This window comes from Pan paniscus, chromosome 10 (assembly GCF_029289425.2).
Source record: "Pan paniscus chromosome 10, NHGRI_mPanPan1-v2.0_pri, whole genome shotgun sequence".
NCBI lineage: Eukaryota > Metazoa > Chordata > Mammalia > Primates > Hominidae > Pan > Pan paniscus.
The window spans coordinates 20,077,832-20,102,749 of record NC_073259.2 but is presented as its reverse complement, the minus strand read 5'-3'; the positions used below and the strand labels follow the sequence as shown (position 1 = coordinate 20,102,749).

The window sequence follows — 24,918 nt, the reverse complement described above, 5'->3', positions numbered from 1 at the left end:
CTTCATCTGAGCTGTTGTAGGGATTAGAAATGGAACATGCACACAAACTACCATATACTAAGCATTATATAAATGAAAATAGTTATTTTTATTATTATATTGTATTATGTTGTATTTTATTATTATTATATATCTAAAATAATACACAAAGACATAGTTTACTCTGTGGAGTTTTAAATGTTAATGCATAGTTTATGTGGAGTTTTAAATGTTTTAAATGTTTGATTATGTGAAAATCAAGCTTCAAAACTTAGAATAAATTAATAAAAATGACTTTTTAAAATTATTTTTATTTTTTTGAGACCGAGTCTCACTCTGTCACTCAGGCTGGAGTGCAGTGGCGCCATCTTGGCTCACTGCAACCTCCACCTCCTGGGTTCAAGCAATTCTCGTGCCTTGGCCTCACTAGTAGGTACAATTACAGGCGTGTACCACCACACCTGGCTAACTTTTGTATTTTTAGTAGAGATAGGGTTTCGCCACGTTGGCCAGCCTGGTCTCAACTCCTGACCGCTAGTGATCCACCCACCTTGGCCTCCCAATGTACTGGGATTATAGGTGTGAGCCACTGTGCCTGTCCAATAAAAATGACTTTATGATCTCAGTTTAGGAAAGTAGTTCTCAGTCAAGATAAAAAAGGAAAAGTCAAAGAAAAAATACATAAATATGACCATAATAAAATCAAAACTTTCTGTAAAACAAAGTTAAAGGAAGTCATAAACTAGGAAAAGGTATTTGAAAACTAAAGGGACAAAGGATTTATTTCTCAAAATATATTAAGAACTTATGTAAGTTAACAAGGATAAGAAAAAGATACACACTAGGAAAAAATGAGCAAAATTATAAATACATAATTCTATATAATTCTGAGTCTATATACTCTATTAAATAGCTAGAAAATATTTGAAAGGATAATATCACTTGTAATCAAGAAAATGCAAAGTAATGCAATAATGAAACACTGTTTCACCTTCATCATAAAGGTTTAAAAAAAGTTTATCAATACCAAATGTTGACAAGAATATAGAAAATGGGAATTCTCAAGATAAGAAGGTAAATTAATTGATAACTACTGCTTTGGGAAGCAATTTGGTGATATCTGCAAAGTCGAAAGCGTACATCGTCTATAGCCCAAGAATTCTGCTTCATCTATACCAGCAGTCCCCGACCTTTTGACACCAGGGACTGGTTTCATGGAAAACAATTTTTGGGGGTGGGGGGAGTTTCGAGATGAAACTGTTCCACCTCAGATCATCAGGCATTAGTTAGATTCTCATAAGGATAAGGAGTGCACAACCTGGATCCCTCACATGTGCAGTTCTCAATAGGGTTCGCGGTCCTGTGAGAATCTAACGCCACCACTGATGTGACAGGAGGCGGAGCTCAGGTGGTAATGCTGACCTCTCACCTCCTGCTGTGCAGCTTGGTTCCTAAGAGGCTACGGACCAGTACCAGTCCATGGCCCAGGGGTTGGGGGCCTAATCCCCAACCTACACTATCTGGGGACCGATACTATCTGAAGGAAACTATATATTTTTAACATTTTGTAGTTGAGATAGGTGTTGTTACATTTTCTCTGTACTTTTCCATTTTCTTTAAACATATTTTTTGAAAAGGCACAGATGGGTAAGAGGAACTGGCTTATTTAGGGATCTGGTGTATTCTCTCTGGTTTAAAAATTAACATTTTTGCCTCTCAACGTCACCAACTTTACATTTTTTTCCTGTATTTTTTCCTCACTCCTTCTATGTCATCAGTTTAAATCCTTTACTATAGTGAAGGACTGCCTTAGTGAAAAACCTGGGAAAGTGAAGTGAAAAGAAAAGAAAGACTAGGAAACAGGTGTCCCCAATCCCCAGTCCATGGCCTGTTAGGAACCAACCGCACAGCAGGAGGTGAGCAGCGGGTGAGCAAGCGGTACCGCCTGAGCTCCCCCTGCTGTCGGATCAGTCAGGGCATTAGATTGTCATAGGAGCGTGAACCCTACTGTGAACTGCGCATGCAGGGGATCTATGTTGCACACTCCTTATGAGAATCTAATGCCTGATCTGAGGTGGAACAGTTTCATCCTGAAACCACTCCCTGCCACCTCCATGGAAACATTGTCTTCCAGGAAACCAGTCCGTGGTGTCAAAAAGGTTGAGGGCCACTGCTATAAAAGCCCATCAGAAATCCTTGCAGGTCCACTGGCAGTAAGCGCTTTTCAGTTTGGAGGACATGGTGTTCTGTCATTGGGCTACCTTCCCTCACGCATATCTACCTGAGCATACCAGGGTTCTAAACTTCTCCCGGTCTTCAGAAGCTGAATGACATGGATATTAATAAAAACCTATTGACCAGTTTTATTCCTTTCACAGAAAATATAAAAAAGATTATGAACTTCGTCAGAAAAAATGGTCCCACATTCCTCCTGAAAATATCTTTCCTCTGGAGACCAATGAGACCAATCATGTTAGCCTCAAGGTAAAGCCTACCTTACCTGTTGAAGAATGGGTGCAATTTGGCAGGTATTTGACAAGACTTAAGTAGCATTGCAGGATATGTGCCAAGTAGGGATAGTTGTTCTAGAAAGCAAGACTTAGATGCTTTGTAATTTTCAGCTCTCTCCCTTCCCTTTGATTCTCCATTCTCCTACATGTCAACTAGTTAATCCAATGAGCACTTCCCTGGAGGCTGAGACATGGTGTGTTCTCGTTCTTTGCATCTTATCCAGAATAGAAATACACATATTGGGAATTTGCCATGGAAGGGATGTAGGAATGGGCAGAGCATTTGAGTTCCCCTAAACCTTGGATGCTAATCTATCCATACTAAGGGCCTATGACTTGTCTTACTCATTCCTGAAGAAAGAGGCCTCTGCTTATATTTGCTCACATTTACCTTCAACCAGGAAATAGCAGCAGCCAATAATAACTTACTCCATTTAGCACAGTCAATGCAGGACCTATGCTGTCTCATCTATTCCTCACAGGAACCCAAAATTAAGCTTTATTATCATAATTTTGCTGATGAGGAAACTGAAGGACAAAAGCTTAAGAAACAGTGCAGGGACACATACAACTAATGAGTAAGATAACGACAAGTAATAATAGCTAACACTTACTGAGCACTTATAATGCACCACATGCATTAACCCATTTCATCTTCTCCTGAGCACTGTGAAGTAGCAGGGTGGAAATTCCAGGAACACAGCTACAATTTAAACGCAGTCTGTCTAACTGTAAAGCCAGAGATTGTAACACCTTCCATATACCATATAATTATCCTAGTTTTTATACCAAAGCGTATTAAGAGAATATGGAGACCCAAGACCTCCACAGATGGGAATTCGTGGACTCCTTCAGAGTAGGGCCAAACTGATAGTGTAGTGTGATTTGAGATGCTTCCTTGCTTAAAATCAGCAGGAATAAAATTGCATTTGGCTTAAGTTTGTCTCTGGAACCTCTCTACCAGCTCTTGACCCTCCTCCCCAAGTCCTGTGTGCTGCTCTCTAATAGCTCCAATCCCCTCATGTCTATCCAAAGACCAGGTCTTCCCTTCTTTCAGAAATATGACATGCTCCAATGTGACCCTCCTGGTGCATTCTGAACCTCAACAGAAAAATTCTATTCACAAAGACCAATCTGTCTCAGCTAAGTGTCAGGATGAAATCAATTTAACAGTAATTCACAGTCAGGTGTAAATGACCTTAAGACTACTGAATTTCCAAAGAGAGAATTTGTTGACCTAAATGACAAACTGGAAGTACCTAGTGTTAAAAGAAAAACACTGGACAGACAAAATAGAATTTATTTGAGCAAAAAGTGATTCATGAATTGTGAAGCACTCAAAACCAAAAGAGGTTCAGAAAGCTCCACTCTGCAGCATGGGCAGTGAGCTTTCATAGGTTGTACAAGGAAGTAAAGTACACAAATAACTTGACTGGTTACAGCTAGGCATTTGCTTTATTTGGGCATGGTCTGTTCAGTTAGCTTCCTGTGATTGGCTGAAACCCAGCCATTTGTGACAAAAATAGACTCCTAAATTAGTTTTCAGTTTGCCTATATACTAAGTTAGGTTGCAGTTTATAGGAACTCATAATACAAAGACAGCCTCATGCCAATGGTCTCCTGCTTATTTAATATAACACTAGGAAGAGGAGAGGGGACTTTCAGAAGGAGCGTGTGCACCTCTGTCTCTCATCTTCTCCCAGATGGGCTCCCACACGCTCCACCTCTGCACAAGTCCAGCCTTGGTGTCATTCCTCAAGCACCTCCCCACTGCCTCAAAACCCCATATTTCATATTTTCTCTTTTGGAGTAAGCCCAAAACATGTGTCACTGTATGTTTTCTTAAAATATAAATATTCCTAGAAGTATAATTCATCCATTTCTTGTCAGTTTCTTTACAAAATTTTTATGAGTACAGATTTTATTAGTTCATCGGAATGAATGAGTCACCTGACCAAGGAAATAGGTCTTTGGGACAGTAAACTCAAAGGAGGGAAGTTCAAAATGATTTTGATCATGTGATCATTGTTACTCTGAGTTTTAGACAGGCTGGGAAGCAGGTGGATCAGAAATTGGCTATACAGAGAGCTCATCAGGTGCTAAGAGTCAGGTAGACATGGAGAAAACCCAAGGTCACCGAAAGTCAGCAAGGGTGGAAAATACCTACAACCAGACAGGTAGTGGTTCAAGTTTGGATACTCACTGAATGCAGAAATAAGGAAGCAAGACTAAGAGATGAGATAATAGAGAGTCAAACATCCCACTGCTAGAACAGGAAGGGTCAGAATATCAGACCAAAGATTCCAGACAAAAGAAATCAGGAAAGTCAAAGGGAGAGAGTAACACAGAAAAAAAAAATCAAGATGATCATTCATTTGAGGGTAAAAAGAGAAGTCTTTTAGCTAGCAAGAGAATTTCACAAACCTTGTCTCATTTAACCCCCAGCTATTTCTATGAGTTGGAATTGTGCAGTAAGGAACTGAGGTCCAAATAGTTTAAATGATGTCATCAAGGTCTGAAATAATAAAAAGAGCGTTAGGCAAGAAGACAAGCCTAGGTTCTGCCATTCTCTTTTTATGTGACATTTAATGTTATTTAACCCTTCTATACTTAATTTGTTAAATGAGAAGAAAATGAAATGATGATAACTGACATTTGTCAGTCTGCAATGTGCCAGGCATCATCCTTGGACCTTCAGAGAGTCATTTCACTCGCATTTCAAAATGGCCTTGTAAGGTACATTTTAACAAAGATAATAACACATCTCAGGTTTTTATGAGAATCACATCGAAAGATGCAATTGTTCCCAACCTTTTCTCTGTCTTTGGACCAGAAGTCATTAACTGGAAGGCCAAGAGCCATATGAGGCCTGCAGTTGTGAGTGCCTATGTGTGTGCGTGTGTTTTGTTCAATATTTGACATTTTAAAAATTAATTGCCAACATACAAATGTCACGAGATAGCATACAAGAATTCTTATTACCAGCTTCCTTTGATAAATAAGATGATTTAGCAACTTCGGGCTGAACCCAGAGCTGACAGGACTGCTTCCCTTAGACACCTGGCCCAGTTTAATCATTTGCATTGCTACTTGGGCCTTTAGGCATGAGTGTGCAACTCAAATGTACAGCATCCTTCCCCAAGAGCATCTATCTGTAGCTACAGGCAACAATTCCCACGAAAACAGGGTTGGGGTGAAGGGAGCAAAGGAAATCCCTGGTTGAAGTAGGGCCACAAGAGGAAGGGAGGAGACCCATAGCTAAGCATAAGCGCAGTAGATACCTGGAAACATGTTGCTGGAGTCCAATTAGTGAGAGGGAGTAAGTCAATTACAACAGTTTTTCTGGAAGCCTGCTTGCCCAGCATGTTATTGAGGAAACAGATGCAGCCCACCTGGAAGAGCCTCTCAGCCTTTGACAGGCAGTGAGTAGGATGAGATATGGAGCTTCTGGAATAATTAGCCTTTTCTTGTGCCAGATCGATGATGACAAAAGACGAGATACAATCCAGAGACTACGACAGTGCAAATACGACAAAAAGGTGACCTCTCCCACTTCTCTGAACTCTCCACTGGGGTATGCTCTGGGCCTTTTGACCCCTCATTGCCCTGGCCCCTGAAGTCAGTATCACAGTGGTGGGAGTCCCCAGTCTGTTCCTAGGGGCTATTCTTAGAGCTTCACAGGGATGGGCAGGGCCCTGCTTCAAGGGTTACAAAACTCACAATCCTGGGGAAAATGGAAGACAAATAGAATGTTGGGGAAGGGTGGAGTGTAGGAAGAAAAATTAAATATCAAAGATATTCAGAATAGTCCAGGGCAACCCTAGTATTATATTTTGGCTCATTGCTGAGAAATACAACAATCTCATATGAGAGCTTTGCATCTTATTTCCATCCTTCTTTCTTCTCTCCCTCCCTTCTACCTGCCTTCCTTCCATTTAGTCATTCTTAAAGAAACATTCGAGACTGAACTTACCATATGCCAGGTACTAGGCACCAGGGATATAAACATCAGTCAAGGCTGGGCACAATGGCTCATGTCTATAATCCCAGGACTTTGGGAGGCTGAGGCAGGTGGATCATTTGAGGCCAGGAGTTTGAGACCAGCCCGGCCAACATGGCAAAACCCCATTTCTTCTAAAAATACAAAAATTAGCTGGGCATGGTGGTGCATGCCTGTAGTCCGAGCTACTGGGGAGGCTGAGGCAGGAGAATTGCTTGAACCCAGGAGGCAGAGATTGAAGTGAGCTGAGACTGCACCACTGCACTCCAGCCTGGGCAACAGAGCAAGGCTCTGTCTTTAAAAAATAAATCAATAAATAAATAAAAATAAAAAATCAATCAAATACTGTCACTGCTCTCAAAAGTTTATAGTCTAGTGAGACACACAAACAAACTGTTATAATATTCATGTAAAGAGTTACACCACAACAGTGTCTCCTAAATTTCATTGATTTTTGCAGCGAGTGATTCTCAAAGATCTCAAGCACAATGATGGTAATTTCACTGAAAAACAGAAGATAGAATTGAACAAGGTATGTAGCCCTTACTTCAAACCCTTGAGAAATAACTTCACTTCATTTCGTCTAATCACTGAGGTTGCTGGTGGAGTAAGAGGCTGACAGAAAAGCCCTCAGGCCAAGAAATGGTGACTATATTTCTTGTTGAAAATTCTACCAAGAGATATTGGAAAGTGAGGTTGACGGTGTAAAAAATTCTGGAAATCTACTAGTGTTTCCTGGAAAGTGGACCTGATATTATTTGAAAGTAAAGTTTGTATTCAAGGCCTCTTACTGACAAAGGAAAGATTGTTGAATGAGATTGATATAATGTGTGATAAGCAATGGGTACTGACATTCAATTTGTTAAGAGCAACACATCTTCTCAAAGATCTGAAACAAAACACATTTTATTGGCATATTAATTTTTACTTTGGCACCCCATTCTGCCTAATTTGCTTTGTAAACAAACATGTTCTTCTAGTTGCTTCAGATTGACTATTACAACCTGACCAAGTTCTACGGCACAGTGAAACTTGATACCATGATCTTCGGGGTGATAGAATACTGTGAGAGAGGATCCCTCCGGGTAAGAAACCATGGTCATTTCCAATTTTCTAATCATATAAAAATATTCAGCAGGCCTTTTAAAATATTTACCGAGTAAAATAATATTAGAGAAAATCAGGGAAAGTTGGTGGGGTCACATGCTTTCCAAACTAGATCCCCGAGATTTTTTCAGTCTTATTATGTTTTTATCAACAAGCAAAAAAAAAAATTCAGGAAAAAGATAATAGATTTGGGGAGGGGAGTAAACAGAGAATGGAAGTGGAAAAATGAGTGATTACCTCCAAATACATTTTATTTTACATGAATACTTGCTTTTGTATTAAAAGAGAAATGGATAATCATTATGATAGCACCAAATAAGCATTAGAAGACTTGGTCATCATTCTTGGTTCTGCTGCTGTCCAAATTATTACTCCACTCTTGGACTGAGGATCATCTGGGAGTTGCCAGATGAGGTCAGGTATTTGGACTGAGCAAGTCCAAAGCAAACAGAGGAACTAAGAAAAAAAGCAAGAATATTAGCTTTCATACTATGCGGTATAAACTTAAATCTACCCTCCAAGAAAAAAACATAGCCCTAAATGTTACTATCTCTTTTAAAAGTTATTTCATGCTTGTTATTCTAACATCTGAGGGCTCTTTCTTTGGATTAATCCCTATGAAATTCAACAGTGGTACAAGGAAAAAGTGATACATTAAGCCATTAACTATATTTAACACTTTGAGAATTCATTTGCTGTATAGCAGAAGGGAAAGCAAGCCCGTGAGGGACTAATGTAATGGAATGTGGTAGAGAAATCTTGAGCAGGGGGCTGGCCAGGAGAATTAAGATCAAAGAGGAAAATGGTGCTAAGGTAAAAGTTCTTTAAAAATAATAAACAAGGCTGGGCACGGTGGCTCACGCCTGTAATGCCAGCACTTTGGGAGGCCGAGGCGGGCGGATCATGAGGTCAGGAGATCGAGACCATCTTGGCTAACATGGTGAAACCCCATCTCTACTAAAATTACAAAAATTAGCTGGGCATGGTGGTGCGTGCCTGTAATTCCAGCTACTTGGGAGGCTAAGGCAGGAGAATCGTTTGAACCAGGGAGTCAGAGGTTGCAGTGAGCCGAGATCACGCCACTGCACTCCAACCTGGCAACAGAGCGAGACTCCGTCTCAAAAATAAATAAATGAATAATAATAATAATAAACCAATCCTAAGTATCTAATGCAAACTTTAAAGAATAACTATAACATAAGGAAAGGAAACTATTAAATATCAATCATTTTAAATCAAATAAAATAGGATAGAATTTTAAAATGCACTTGCTACTTAAAAAACAAAATTATTAAAGCATACAAGCCTTTCACTTCTAGTTATTATTTTTAAAACAAACATGCAAATACACAAAATTGGGAATAAAAAAGCAGTGAAAAGATGTTTTAATTGTGAAAGAATACTTCATGACTATTAAATTGTAATCTTTAAAAAGGGAAAGTTTCAGAAGCAATATAATCATGAAATCTGTTTCAAAAAAATAAATATTTAATTAGGCCAATTCTGAATCAGGTTCAGGGAATAATAAGCCACGTGAAACCCTTTGACTAGGCTCTATTAATTGGTATTCTAAAATTTCTGTCTCATTGAAATTAAATGAGGTCTAGACCTCATGTGAAAAACGTTTCTAATTTTGAAAGACCTGAAATAGTTATTATTATTCCTAGAAATTTGTATTTATTTTATCAGTATCAATTAAAATGATCACTTTAATCATCCATTAAAATGCTCATGTGGTTTTTCTCCTATGACCTTTTGATTTGGTACATTATAATAATATTGTTCCATTCATAGAATTAACCATATCCAATTATTTGTGTTATGCTTTTTGTGTATACAACTGGCTTAGCATTTCTAGTATTTTATTACGTTTCTTCATCTATATTCACAACTATAGATTTTAGTTTCAATCCTATGCTGACTTTGTTCAATGTTAAATGAATTTGGAGTATGTTCATGTTTTTGTTTAAGTTTAAAATAGTTTTTGTATAGATAATGAGAACTACTGTTACTAAACTTCAACGTTAGAAGAATTAAGCTGAATCTGGTATTCTTTCTATGGGAATTATAATTTCTTCTATTGTTACTAATGTAATATTATGAAATAGTAAGAAATATATTTTGTCTTCATTCTTGGCTCCTGAAACACCTGTTTTTACTGGGTGGTGGGGGTGAGAAAAGCTCTTTTGTTATTTATAGTAACCCCCTTTCAAACATACCTGAGTCATGCTACTTAAGATATGATAGCCATGGAAGACTTCTCTGGCAAGATGACATTAGAGTAAGATCCACATGAAATGAAGCTGTGAAACCATAGCTCAGGGAAGAGGAAACCAGGTTTAGTATTTGCAACCTGTTCTCAACAAGGAAAACAGCAATTAAATGGTGATATGTCAGAGAAGTCTCAGACCTCATTTCAGAAATATTCCTAGGCTCCCCCATAACAACTCTTGTAGAGTTAAAAATAAAACAATACTTCCTTAACATTGCAAAGACTGTCTGTCATAAAATAACAACTGACTTCATCTGTATTAATGCAAAGACTCCCTAGTCCCACCCCTGTACTACTATTAGTTAACTTCTGAAAGTTCTAACCAAAGCACTAATGCATGAAACAGAAATAAGATATACAGTTATTGGAAGGTATCAACATAAATAACAAATAGAGAGTGGCTCTCTGAAAGAAAGATATTTATTCGGAAAAGAACATTGTAATGGGAATACATATGCCATCGTAAATTATGTGCACATTCAGAGAGATAAAGGAAGACAAAGGATTTTAAGGGGGAAAAAAACAAAGAGGATTACATAATTGTTGTGTTACAAAGATCAGTAGCAAGGATGATGCCAGTCAGAGGTTGGACAGGCAGTTGTTGGGCAGATGTCCTTGTATACGTACTTTTTGTGTGTGAGGTTGTGATGGCCTTTGTGGAAGGTTGAGGTTTCTGTAGAGTCTTTTCTGATAGTTTTTGTTATGAAGGAAGGATACAAGCATGACAACCCTCTTTTTCATGGCCTTTTCTGGCTGTATGTGTCAGGATTTTTTCAACATTTGTGACTCCATTCTGATTTTGACAACTTTCACAAAAGGAATAGATTTTTTTTTTTTTTTTTTTTTTTTAAAGATGAGGCTAGGTGCGGTGGCTCATGCCTGTAATCCCATCACTTTGGGAGGCAGAGGCGGGTGGGACACGAGGTCAGGAGTTCGAGACCAGCCTGGCCAACATAGTGAAACCCCCTCTCTAATAAAAATACAAAAAATTAGCCGGGCATGATGGCGGGCACCTGTAATCCCAGCTACTTGGGAGGCTGAGGTGGGAGAATTGCTTGAACCCGGGAGGTGGAGGTTGCAATGAGCTGAGATCCCGCCATTGCACTTCAGCCCGGGCAACAATGCGAGTCTTCATCTCAAAATAAATAAATAAATAAATAAATAAATAGATGATATGATTGTTTACCTAGAAAATGCAAAAGCCTCAAATACTAAAAATTATAAGAAATTTGTATGATGACTAGAAACAAAATAAGTGTACAGAAAATAATTTACATATATAATGTATATATCATATATATTAGCCAAATTGGTCAGAAAATACAACTCAAAAAATCCTCCTTAATATTTTTAACAAAAATATTTATTTGAAAATACTCAGCGTGAAATGCAAAGAATCAGTTAAGAACACTGAAAGTTTTCTAAGACATTAAATAAATCTTAACAGAACTTAGTCAAGTTCTTAGATGGGAATGAATGATGTGCTGGAACTGGCTGGTACTAGCTCAGAGCTGATTGTTAAGTTATTCAAGAATTTGCCAGCCAGTCAGTGTTAAACTTTTGGAAGCTGAAATCATTCAGGGTGGAAATATTTCACATCGTACTCAGCAAGCATATTATAAATCAGGGCTGTTGCTAACAGAGAGCCGATTTACCGACACCCTATACCAACAAATTCACATTGAAAATGTATAAATTCTTCTGAAAACCACAAACTTGCAATCAAAGGCAAAGACTTTGCTTAATTAACAGAGATCATCAGGAAAAACATATATATACACACATATATATATGAGCAATAATAACTAAAACAGTTTTAAAAAAGAGAATGAAGAGGCCACTTGTCAGAAAGTTATTATAATCAAGGTGGTGTAGTGACAGCTCATGAACAAGCAGATGATTTATGGAAGAAAAACACGTGGGCTAAGAATACCATTAAGTATATGACAAATATAACTAAAGAAGGGTAATTTAAGAAATGGTGCTGAGATAATAGGACCTTTTCATTCTCTCTTCCACAAAAGGTTCTTTTCCCATGCTGTTCCCTCTTCCCAAAACTCTTGCCTCCCTTCATTAGATCTCAGCTCAACAGCCATTTCCTGAAGGAAGCCATCTTTAATCTTCATAACAAACCCCAGATTTTAGGGGTCAAATCCCCAGATTTTAGGCAATTTTTCTTCGTACTTATCACAGTTATAATCTTATGTTTATTTGCCTGATTACTTTATGAGTGTCAGTTTCCTTCACCAGACTGTGCACCCTATAACAGGTCCCTTATAATCCCAGCACTAACACAGTCCCTGCTCTAGAGATAAGACTCAATAATTTTAAAGAATAAATATGCAGGTCACCTATTAAAATTGCTCAGAAAAAAACATATAAATCTGCATATACATTATGATCCCACTTTTATAATATTTATTACATATACTTTCCATATCTACATTAAAGAAGACTAAAAGAAAATACCAGAATGAGAATAAATTAGATGGTGCAATTAGCAATAATTTTATATTCTTTTTTATATTGTGCAAATTTTCCACATTTTTTATAGTAAACTTGTATTCCTTTTATCATCAAAACAGAATAATATGCTTTTTACAATTTGGCAGATGAGAACAGGGTAGGATGGGTGAATGGTGCGCTAAAGGGAGAGAAGGCATAGAAAAGAATTAGTCTGTCTGCCCATTAACTCCCCTCTGTCAACTTGGCCTGGTACCCACAGCCCAACCAGCCTTATCTGAAATGATTAAGGACTTTAGACCCCTCCTTGGAAATTCTTGGTACAGTGCCTGAGTTAAAACTAAAAATCAAACTGGGCTTTTTCCTAAAATAAGAAACTATTATCAGTTAGAGTCCTGTTTAGAGTTCTACCATGAAGAACAGTTATGTATTAGCTTAATTAAAATCCTGCAACTTGGTAGAACCATCATCATATTAAAATAGTGACTTGAAAATTCCAGATATAGGCGGGGCGCGGTGGCTTGTGCCTGTAATCCCAGCACTTTGGGAGGCTGAGGCAGGCAGATTGCTTGAGGCCAGGAGTTCGAGATCAGCCTGGCCAACGTAGCGAAACCCCATCTCTAGTGAAAATACAAAAGTTAGCTGGGCATAGTGGCATGCACCTGTAATCCCAGCTACTCAGCAGGCTGAGGCAGGAGAATCGCTGGAACCCCGGAGGCAGAGGTTGCAATGAGCTGAGATTGTGCCACTGCATGCCAGCCTGGGCAACAGAGCAAGATTCTGTCTCAAAAACAAAACAAAACAAAAAAAGCAAAGAAAATTCCAGGTCATACAATTCACAAAAAAATCCAAGATCTCTCTTATTGACAGAGGACTTAGTAAACTCAAAAAAGAAAAAGAGCAATTAAGCTAATTTATATAACTGATTATGTGAGTAAAAACACAAGCCTAATGAAGGAATTTTCTTATAGCAATTGCCTGTTTTAAAACATGGGTCCAATTTAGATGAGACAGAACATGCAGGGCAGTCACTTGTTAAGCAGTCTCCCTGCCTGCTGCTTATTCCTCTACACCTGTCTGATGGAAGAACTGAAATTTGGGATGCTATGGGTACCTCCTGCTCATATCCAGGTGGCAAAAACCACCCAATGCTTCTTATGCAGAAAAGGAAAAAAAAACAGGTTCATGAAATCCCGGACAATGGAATTCCAATTTGTTCCTGATCCTAAGGTTTCATAATTTGAAGATCATTATTTGTTTCATAATAGTCTCTCCACAATATCCTTTCTTGCAACAACTTTTCTTCTTCTTCTTTTTTCCTATTCAGGAAGTTTTAAATGACACAATTTCCTACCCTGATGGCACATTCATGGATTGGGAGTTTAAGATCTCTGTCTTGTATGACATTGCTAAGGTAAGAGAAACACACACACAGAAAATATGAAAATTAAATATAAGAAAACAGATCTAACAAGTTATTCAACCTTCTGTGCATTGGTTTCTTCATCTGTAAAATGATAATAATAGCTATGTCATAGGGTTGTAGGATTTTAGGTTATGAGGATTTTGTGAAATAATGCATGTGCTTATAACAAGACCAGGTACAAGTACATGTTCAATATATATCTATTAGTTATTATTATTTTATTATATTCTTTGTAGTCTGGGTGTGAAGCATGCAGTTTCACAGATTTTCCAGAAATCAAAATCATATAAAACTACAAGAAAGACAACTGGGCTGGGCGCAGTGGCTCAAGCCTGTAATCCCAGCACTTTGGGAGGCTGAGGCAGGAGAATTGCTTGAACCCACGAGATGGAGTTTGCTGTGAGCCGAGATCGAGCCATTGCACTCCAGCCTGGGTGACAGAGTGAGACTCCATTAAAAAAAAAAAAAAAAAAAGACAACTGAATCCTCAACTTTACAAGAGAAAATCTTAAGTACAGGAAACCATCTTGCAGGAATCAATAATAAATGTGGACATGCATATTTTGAGACGTGATAGGAAAACAGAGTGGACACCAGTAACCAGGGCTTCATTCAAGAAAGAAGACAAGTTGGTTGTGAGAGGGAGCTGTTTGATACAGTCTTAACTCACCTGAAAGTTATATGGGTTCAGAATCAGTTTGAAAAATGTGTTATGAAAATTGATTTGCCACACACGTCACTCCTGTGATCCAGGCTGAAAATCAGCTTCGGCTGAGACACCCTCTAACCACAAAAGAGAAGCACATCAGCCAAAAACAGGCTTCCTCTTTTTTTATTTTTTTATTTTTTGAGATGGAGTCTCACTCTGTCACCCAGGCTGGAGTACAGTGGCGCGATCTCAGCTCACTGCAACCTCGGCCTTCCGAATTCAAGCGATTATCCTGCCTCAGCCTCCTGAGTAGCTTGGCCACCCAAAGTGCTGGGATTACAGGCATGAGCCATCACGGGGGCCAGGCTTCCCCTTTTGAAACAGAACGAATGAAACATTGCTTCAAAATAGGATGAAACCACTTCCACTTTAGGAAATAATCTAGCCTGGCACCCTGCCCCTTTGGAAAAGCAAGGCACTATTATTCATATTTTTATTTTAAATTCATGTAAAACAGGACCAGAGACCTACCCAGGGTCACAGACCAAATAAGTGGTAAACAGAAACACTTAAAAAAAATCAACCCTTTGCCTCATATTATACACAACTACCTAAGCAGATATTTTAGACAATTCCCTTTTACTCTGTCATTTAAACAGACTTTGAAACTAGATATAAAGTGTAGGCAAATATTAGGGCTTCAGTAATATTGTTAAGGTAAAAATAGTGGGACTAAAATTAAAATCTGATGGTGTGACCATCTGCTGAAATGGTTTCCAAATGTCACTTTTTTCTTTTAAATAATCAAGCAGCTGAAGTGTGTCACATTTCTGTTTTTCTATCATCTAAAAAATTACAGGGAATGTCATATCTGCACTCCAGTAAGACAGAAGTCCATGGTCGTCTGAAATCTACCAACTGCGTAGTGGACAGTAGAATGGTGGTGAAGATCACTGATTTTGGCTGTAATTCCATTTTACCTCCAAAAAAGGGTCTGTAATGAGTGAAATGTTCACTAGTTTCCTAACTGATTTTTTTTTCAAACCCATGTAGCGTGGTCAGGAAATTGTAATACTGATCAGAAGATAAGCACTTAAAGCCACAAGAGACTTTAAGAGCGGGCTCATTCTCCAGAACTTCACACTTGTCAGTCAATGAGTATTTCCTGAGTTAAACAAATGTCCTCTGTGGATTTCCTTCATCCATGTGTCCCTTGCTACCACTGAGAAATCATGAATAACTTAATGGCTTGTGGGAGCAGAACTAGCTGAAAAAAATATAGAAGGTTAGAGCAGGAAGAGACCTTAGACATCATCTAATTTAAGCTTTTTCCTTTATAGAGGACAGCACTGAGACTCAGATTTGTCCAAGAAGGTAGAGTACAAACCAGAAGACCCATTTCCCATTCAAGACATCATTCATTTATGTGTGGTAATAAGAAATGTTAAGGAAAAAACTCTAACCAGTAAAATATATTCTTACCTCTTTCAGGATTGTGGTGAGAGTCAAAAAAGATAACATAAAGAAAACGGATTTGTAAAGTATAAAGGGCTTTTCATGTTGAACATTTACCCTTTCTTTACTATGACTCACAGTTAAACAGACTCAGATATCTAGAACTCATGTTGCCTTAAAATACTACCTAGATCCAAACACTAAATTATATTTCTAATTCAACTTTGCAATCCTTTCGTTTTTCCTTAATAAAAGGAAAATTGCAATTCTGTCCCTACATCCACAGCCATTTCAAGCATAATATGATATTGAACTCAATCTAATAATTTCTTATTGAAGACCTGTGCCAAGCATGGTTCATGACATAGTAGTACAAATCGTCATCAGATAACCTAGCATGACACAAATCAGATAAATTACAGGTCAAATCCTATCATCTTAAACAGCACTTGCTTATACCTACCTACCTATGGCATCAGTTACCTAAAATTTTAGCATAAGTAGATTTACTTACCTTTTCTACAACCCCTAACCTTTTTGATCAACTATGCATGAATCACAAGTCACAAAAATTCACAAGACACAAATTCAAAAAGGTGATGTACATTTGGACAGAGAACCAAATAAGGAAAGTGTGCATCATCATAAACATTATTATCGCACCTAACAACATGAATCTATACATGTTTCATTGAAACTGTTGAAGGTAAGTCTTAAAAAGTTTATAAGGAGCTAGGTGATCCTGAAAAACTTACGAAGCATGTTGAAGAAAAATTAATTGCATGCCCGTTATTACTAAATAAGGTGTGTAATAAGGATTCAAAACTCGAGTATCTATAGGAGCTAAATACAGCATTGCACTCATGTGAAGTGAGTGAACTAGATGTAAACACTAGGGAGTGGCAGGGACAGGAGTAAACTGTGAGTAAATTACATGCGATACTTTTTTAAGAATACTGTGGGAACCAGCAAAAACGCCACTGTGGACCCTAGCTGAGTTGCAGGCTGCCAGTATGTTATGCCTTGAAAATATCAACCATAGTCTCTTTGTCTTAATGTACTGTCTTTATCTTCTTTTGGTAAATTTATATTTAAATATGCATATATACACATTAATAAATTATAATAATTTAAATAAAATAAATTTAGTACACATAAAATTTGTATTTTTTTTTTTTTGAGATGGAGTCTCGCTCTGTCACCCAGGCTGGAGTGCAGTGGTGTGATCTCGTCTCACTGCAACCTCCACCTCCCAGGTTCAAGCGATTCTCCTGCCTCAGCCTCCTGAGAAGCTGGGACTACAGGCACCCGCCACCACGCCTGGCTAATTTTTGTATTTTTAGTAGAGACAGGGTTTCACCATATTGGCCAGGCTGGTCTCAATCTCCTGACCTCGTGATCCACCTGTCTTGGCCTCCCAAAGTACTGGGATTACCGGCGTGAGCCACTACGACTGGCCAAAATTTGTATTTTGAAGGCTTTCATAGGTTCATTCCATATGTCCCATAAACTACTAAATTCCTCAACCTCTCATATTCTACTGTATTCATTCAACATATATTTACTGAGCATTTACCACAATCAGACCCCATTCCAGGTAAACTTTGAGAGTTTTCAAGACTATGATCCTAGCAGTTTTAAATAACATATTGCCATATGACCTCACCCAAATCCTAACATTTCATAGTTAGTCTAAAAGGTGTGTGTTCTACCTTTGATCACCAGTATTAGCAAAAATTTTTCAAAAATTTCTGAACAATGAGATCACATGGACACAGGAAGGGGAATATCATACTCTGGGGACTGTGGTGGGGAGGGGGGAGGGGGGAGGGATAGCATTGGGAGATATACCTAATGCTAGATGACGAGTTAGTGGGTGCAGCGCACCAGCATGGCACATGTATACATATGTAACTAACCTGCACAATGTGCACATGTACCCTAAAACTTAAAGTATAATTTAAAAAAAAAAAAATTTGGAATCATATCAATTCAAGGCCACTTATAAGCTATCACCCATATTTAGAGTGGATGGTGTAGGGAATTAGAGAGCAAAAGCAGGTTGGAGGCCTATGAACCACTCACCCCCCTCAACTTTGTAATCTCAATGGCTGCATTTACAGACCTGTGGACAGCTCCAGAGCACCTCCGCCAAGCCAACATCTCTCAGAAAGGAGATGTGTACAGCTATGGGATCATCGCACAGGAGATCATCCTGCGGAAAGAAACCTTCTACACTTTGAGCTGTCGGGACCGGAATGGTACATCTAAACCCCTTCATGTGTCCCCTCTGGGAGTGAGCCAACCTGCTTTCTAGGCTTACTGAGACCCTAATCTGTCTGTAACCACATCACAATTCCCTCAAATGCGAAATTAATGATTTCCCATCTGCATTATGCATTTTATAAGAATAAAAGGAAGATTCAATATTAGAGTGCACTGAAAAGCATAAGACAACATACACTGCCAGGTGTTATTATTGTCAGTATTATTGTTAACAATCTTCCTTTACAATTGTCCTCTTTCCTTTTGATTCCAATAAGAGAATGTACCTGCTTAACATCTAAACTAGATCACTCTAACAGGATGACATACATATTTTAGTTCTTACTAAGGGTAGATGTATAGTTTTTGGCCACACGTCCTCTCAGGGGAAAATGCTTCATTCCATTCATTCAATCCTCACTTACTGAGCATTTATTACGTGCTAACTGTTAACTGTTTGGTGGGGAGTAGGGTGACTAAGGGATGTGGAGAGGGTGGGTCAAAGTATGGACAGAAGCAGCCTACTGAAGGCAGTGGTGCCTGAGCTGAGTTTTACAGGGACAGTAGCATTTTTTCTTTTTTTCTGTTCTTTTCTTTTCTTTTCTTTTTTTTTGAGACAGTGTCTTGCTCTGTCACCCCCAGGCTGGAGTAAGTACAGTGGTGTGATCTTGGCTCATTGCAACCTCTGCCTCCCGGGCTGAAGCAATCCTCATGGCTCAGCCTTCCAAGTAGCTGGGACGACAGGTGCACACCACCACACCTGGCTAATTTTTGTACTTTATGTAGAGACGGGGTTTCACCATGTTGCCCAGACTGAGCTCCTGAGCTCGAGTGATACCCCAACCTCAGCCTCCCAAAGTGCTGGGATTACAGCTTTGAGGCACTGTGCCCCACCCGGTAGCCTATCCTTAAGGTAACCTTCTGGTTATAAGTGGGATGAGACCCTTTCACTGGGTGCCTCATTGAATCAACACCTGTCTACTGAGTGCTGGTCTAGGCTCTGCAGCACTCTCACTGAGCTAAGAGCCATCCAGGGGAGTGAACCAACTGGATTTCTGTTGAAATTCCTTCCATTTCTTCATGCTGTATTCTTCTTTGTAATTTAAATTTTTCTCACCCAACCAGAGAAGATTTTCAGAGTGGAAAATTCCAACGGAATGAAACCCTTCCGCCCAGATTTATTCTTGGAAACAGCAGAAGAAAAAGAGCTAGAAGTGAGTATATTTTCCCGTATTCATTTCCTTGGCCTGCTATAAAATTACCATAAATGTAATGGATTAAAACAACAAAAATTTATTCACTTACGGTTCTGGAGACTAGAAGTCTGAAATCAAGTGTTCAGCAAGGCCACACTTCCTCCAGAAGAGCTAAGGGGCTAATCCATTCCTTACTTCTTCCAGAAACTTCTGATGGCTGTTGACATTTCTTATCTTATGGCCACACAATTCAATCTCTGCCTCTTGATCACAGTTTCTCTTCTGTCTATTCTCCCTCTGTCACCTTTCTATTAGGACATATGTGATTGCATTTGGGTCCACCCAGAAAATACAGAATAATCACCTCATCTCAAGAATTGTAACTTAATTATATCTGCAAAGGCTCTTTTTCCAAATAAGGTAGCATTCATAGGTTCCAGGTATTAGGACGCAGCATGTCTTTGGGAGCCAGCCTCAGCCTACCACATTCTCCATGCCCTTCCACCACTCCCCAACTCAGGAATGAGCTGGCTTCTAAAGCACACATCTCATTCTCTATTTTTTTTTTTTTGAGATGGAGTCTTGCTCTGTCACTCTGTCACTAGAGTGCAGTGGCAGGATCTTGGCTCACTGCAACTCCAGCCTCCCGTCTTCAAGCAATTCTCCTGCCTCAGCCTCCTGAGTAGCTGGGACTACAGGCGCCTGCCACCACACCCAGCCAATTTTTGTATTTTTAGTAGAGACGGGGTTTCACCATGTTGGCCACGCTGGTCTCGATCTCCTGACCTCAAGCGATCCCACCTGCCTTGGCCTCCCAAAGCGCTGGGATTACATAATAGGTGTAAGCCACCGCGCCTGGCCTCATTCTCTATTTTTAAATTGATATTTGTACATATTTGTGGGGTATATGTGATATTTTGTCATAGGCACAGAATGTGTAATGATCAAGTCATGTATTTAGGGGATCCATCACCTTAAGTAGTTATCATTTCTATGTGTTGGGAACATTTCAAGTCCTCTCTTCTAGCTGCTTTGAAATGTACAATACATTGTTGTTAACTGTAGTCACCCTACTCTGCTATCAAACATTATAACTTATTCCTTCTAACTGTATGTTTGTACCCATTAACCTACCTCTCTTCATTCATCCCCTGCCCTACGTACACCCTTCCCAGTCTCTGGCTATCATTATTCTCTCCACCTCCATGAGATCAACTTTTTCAGCCCCTGCATGAGTGAGAACATGTGATATTTGTCTTTCTGTGCCTTTCACTTTACATAGTGACCTCCAGTTCCATATGTGTTGCTGCAAATGACATGATTTCATTATTTTTATGGCTAAATGGTATTCTATTGTGTACACATCCTGCATTTTCTTTTTCCATTCATCCACTGATGGACATTTAAGTTGATTCTGTATCTTTGCTATTGTGAATAGTGTTGCAATAAATGTAAGTGTGCAGGCATCCTTTGATACACTGATTTCTCTTCCTTTGGATAAATACTCAGCAGGGGGATTGGTGGATCATATGGTAGTTCTATTTTTAGTGTCTTGAGAAATCTCTATCCTATTTTCCATAGTGGCTATACTAATTTACATTCCCATCAACAGTGTGTAAGGGTTCCCTTTTCTCTGCATCCTTGCCAGCATCTGTTATTATTTGGCTTTTTAGTAATAGCCATTCTAACTGGGGTAAGATGATAGCTCATTGTGGTTTTGACTTGCATTTCCCTGATGATTAGTTATGTTGAGCATTTTTTCATATTCCTGTTAGCCATTTATAAATCTGCTTTTGAGAAATGTTTATTCATGAGTTTTGCCCACTTTTTAATGGAATTTTTTTAACTGCTGAGTTGTTTGAGCTCCTTGTATATTCTGGAATATCATCCTTGTCAGATTAATAGTTTGCAAATACTTTCTCCCATTCAACAGGTTGTCTCTTCACTCTGTTGTTTCCCTTGCTGTGCAGAAGCCTTTTAGTCTAATATAGTCCCATTTGTCTATTTTTGGTTTGGTTGCCTGTGCTTTTGAGGTCTTAGCCATAAAATATTTGCCTAAACCAATGTCCTAAAGTCTTTTCTCTATGTTTTCTTCTAATAGTTTCATAGTTTCAGGTCCTCTGTTTAAGTCTTAAATCTATCGTGAGTTGATTTTTGTATATGGGAAGAGATGGGGTGTCCTTTCCCCATTGTATGTTCTTGGAGCCGTTGTTGAAAATCAGTTGTCTGTAAGTGTGTGGATTTATTTCTGGGTTCTCTATTATGTTCCATTTGTTTATGTGTCTGTTCCTATGCCAGTAACAGGTTGTTTTGGTTACTGCAACTTTATAGAACATTTTGAAATCAGGTAATGTTATGCCTCCAGCTTTGTTCTTTTTGCTTGGGATTGCTTTGGCTATTTGGGCTCTTTTTTGGTTTCATATGGATTTTAGGATTGTTTTTTCCATTTCTGTGGGAAAATGACAGTGGTATTTTGATAGGATTACATTGAATCTATAGATTGCTTTGGGCAGTATAATCATTTTAGTGATGTTAACTCTTCCAATCCATGAGCATGGGATATCATTCCATTTGTTTTTGTCCTCTTCATTTTCATCAGTGTTTGTAGTTTTCCTTATAGAGGTCTTTTACCTTCTTTGTTAAATATATTCCTAGGTGGTTTTTTTTTTTTTTTTTTTTTGGTAGCTATTGTAAATGGGATTGTCTTCTTGATTTCTTTCCTGCTGAGTTTATTATTGGTGGTATATAAAAACACTACCGATTTTTGTATGTTAATTTTTTTTTGAGACAGAGTCTCACTGTGTTGCCCAGGCTGGAGTGCAGTGGAGTGATCTCGGCTCACTGCAACCTCCACCTCCCAGGTTCAAGCAATTCTCCTGCCTCAGCCTCCCAAGTAGCAGGGATTACAGGCAGCTGCCACCAAGCCCAGCTAATTTTTTTTTTATATTTTAGTAGAGACGGGGTTTCACCATGTTGCCCAGGCTTGTCTCGAACTCCTGAGCTCAGGCAATCCACCGTCCTTGGCCTCCCAAAGTGCTAGGATTACAGGTGTGAGTCACCGCACCCAGCCTGTATGTTAATTTTATATCCTTTAACTGTACTGAATTTATCATATCTAAGAGCTTTTTGGTGAAGCTTTAGGTTTTCTAGACGTAAGATCATATTATCTGCAAAGAGGGACAATTTGACTCCCTGTTTTCCAATTTGGATGCCTTTTATTTTTCTTGCCTAATTGCTCTGGCTAGTACTTTCAGTACTATGTTGAATAGGAGAGGTGAAATTGGGCATCCTTGTCTAGTTCCAGTTCTTAGAGGGAAAGCTTTCAGCTTTTCCTCATTCTGTGTGATATTGGCAGGTTTGTAGTATATGGCTTTTATTATTTTGTGGGTGTGTGATATATGGCTGGCCTTTATTATGTTGAGATATGTTCCTTCTATGGCTAGTTTTTTGAGAGTTTTTATCAAGAAGAGATGTTGAATATTATCAAATGCTTTTTCTGCATCGATTGAGATGATCATATGGCTTTTGTTCTTCATTCTGTTGACGTAATGTATCATGTTTATTGATTTGCATATGTTAAATCATCCTTGCTTCCTGGGGATAAATCCCACTTGATCATGGCTTATTATCTTTTTGATGTGTTGTTAGATTCAGTTTGCTAGTATTTTTTTTCTTGGAGGATTTTTGCATCTATGTTCATCAGGGATATTGACCCATAGTTTTCCTTTTTTGTTGTATCCTTGTCTGGTTTTGGTATGAGGGTACTGCTGGCCTTGTAGAATGAGGGAGAATTCCCTATTCTTCAATTTTTTTAAATAGTTTGAAGAGATTTAGTGTTAGTTCTTCTTTGGAAGTTTGGCATAATTCAGCAGTAAAGTCATCCAGTTCTGGACTTTTCTTTGTTGGGAGACTAGTGATTCAGTCTCATTACTCATTGTTGGTCTGTTCATGTATTCTATGGTATTCTATTTTTTTCTGATTCAATCTATGTAGATTGCATTTATCCAGGAATTTCTCCACTTCCTCTATATTTTTCAGTTTGCTGGTATATAGTTGTTCATAATAGTCTCTGATAATCTTTCACATTTTTGTGCAATTGGTTTTTATGTCTTTTTCTAATTTCTGATTTTGTTTATTTAGATCTTCTCTCATTTTTTTCTTGGTTAGTCTAGCTAATGGTTTATTGACTTTGTTTACCTCTTCATAAAAACAACTTTTTATTTCAATGATCCTTTGTATTATTTTTTCAACCTCTATTTTGTCTAGTTCTACTCTGACCTTTATTATTTCTTTCCCTCTACTAACTTTGGGTTTGGTTTGTTCTTGCTTTTCTAATTCCTTGAGGTGCCTTGTTAGATTTGAATTTTTTCTGATTTTTTGATGCAGGCATTTATTGCTATAAACTACTCTCTTAGCAGTACTTTCGCTGTATCCCATAGGTTGTGGTATGCTGTGTTTAAATTTTCATTTGTTTTAATTTTTTATAATTTCTCCTAATTTCTTTATTGACTCAATGGTCATTCAGAAGCATGTTTTTAAATTTTTATCTATTTGTGTAGTTTCCAAAGTTCCTCCTGGTATTGAGTTCTACTTTTATTCCATTGTGGCCTGAGAAGATATTTGATGTAATTCTGGTTCTTTATAAATATGTTGAGACTGGTTTTGTGTCGTAACATATGGTCTATCCTGGAGAATGTTCCATGTGCTGATCACAGGAATGTTTATTCTTTAGCTATTGAATGAAATGTTCTGTAAATGTTAGGTTCACTTGTTCTAACGTGCAGTTTAAATCCAATGTTTCTTGCTTAATTTTCTGTCTTTATGATCTGTTTAATGCTGAGAGTGGAGTGTTGAAGTCCCCAACTATTATTAGATTGGAATCTACTTCTTCCTTTAGATCTAACAGTATTTGCTTTAAATGTCTGTATGCTTCAATGTTGGGTGTGTATATGTTTAGAATTGTTATATCCTCTTGCGGAATTGAGTCCTTTATCATTATATAATGACCTATGACCTTTGTCTCTTTTTATAGTTTTTTACTTAAAGTCTGTTTTACCTAATATAAGTATAGCTACTCTTGCTTGCTTTTGGTTTTCATTTGCATGGAATATCTTTCCATCCCTTTACTTTCAGTCTACATATTTCTTTACAGATAAGATGAGTTTCTTGTAGGCAGCCTATAGTTGGGTCATTTTTAAAAATCCATTGAACCAGTCTATATCTTTTAAGTGAAAAATTTTGATCCATTTACATTCAAAGTTATTATTATGTAAGGGCTTATTCCTTTCATTTGATTAATTGGTTTCTGGTTGTTTATACATCCTTTATTCCTTTCTTTCCCTTGTCTATCATTATGGTTTGTGGTTTTCTGCAGTGGGAACCTTTGAGACCCTTCTCTTCCCTCTTTGTGTGATTGCTTTACTAGTGGGTTTCATACTTTCATGTGTTTTCATGGTGGTAGATGACATCCTTTCACTTCCAGGCGTAGGACGCCCTGAAGCATTTCTTGTAGGGGAGGTCTAGGGGTGATGAATTTCCCTAGCTTTCACTTGCCTGGGACAGCCTTTATTTCTTCTTCATTTATGAAAGATAAGTT

The 24,918-nt window shown here is 38.2% G+C and overlaps 1 protein-coding gene across 1 annotated transcript in view; it reads left to right on the top strand.

Annotated features, from left to right (window-relative positions):
- GUCY2C (guanylate cyclase 2C) overlaps positions 1-24,918 on the top strand; it is an 83,800-nt gene that overhangs the window by 37,683 nt on the left and 21,199 nt on the right. Inside the window, exons 12-19 of the mRNA XM_055095429.2 lie at positions 2,358-2,463; positions 5,966-6,028; positions 6,950-7,021; positions 7,470-7,574; positions 13,659-13,745; positions 15,266-15,398; positions 17,985-18,122; positions 19,252-19,340. Coding sequence (XP_054951404.1) covers positions 2,358-2,463; positions 5,966-6,028; positions 6,950-7,021; positions 7,470-7,574; positions 13,659-13,745; positions 15,266-15,398; positions 17,985-18,122; positions 19,252-19,340 — 793 coding nt within the window. The remainder of the gene's footprint in view (positions 1-2,357; positions 2,464-5,965; positions 6,029-6,949; positions 7,022-7,469; positions 7,575-13,658; positions 13,746-15,265; positions 15,399-17,984; positions 18,123-19,251; positions 19,341-24,918) is intronic.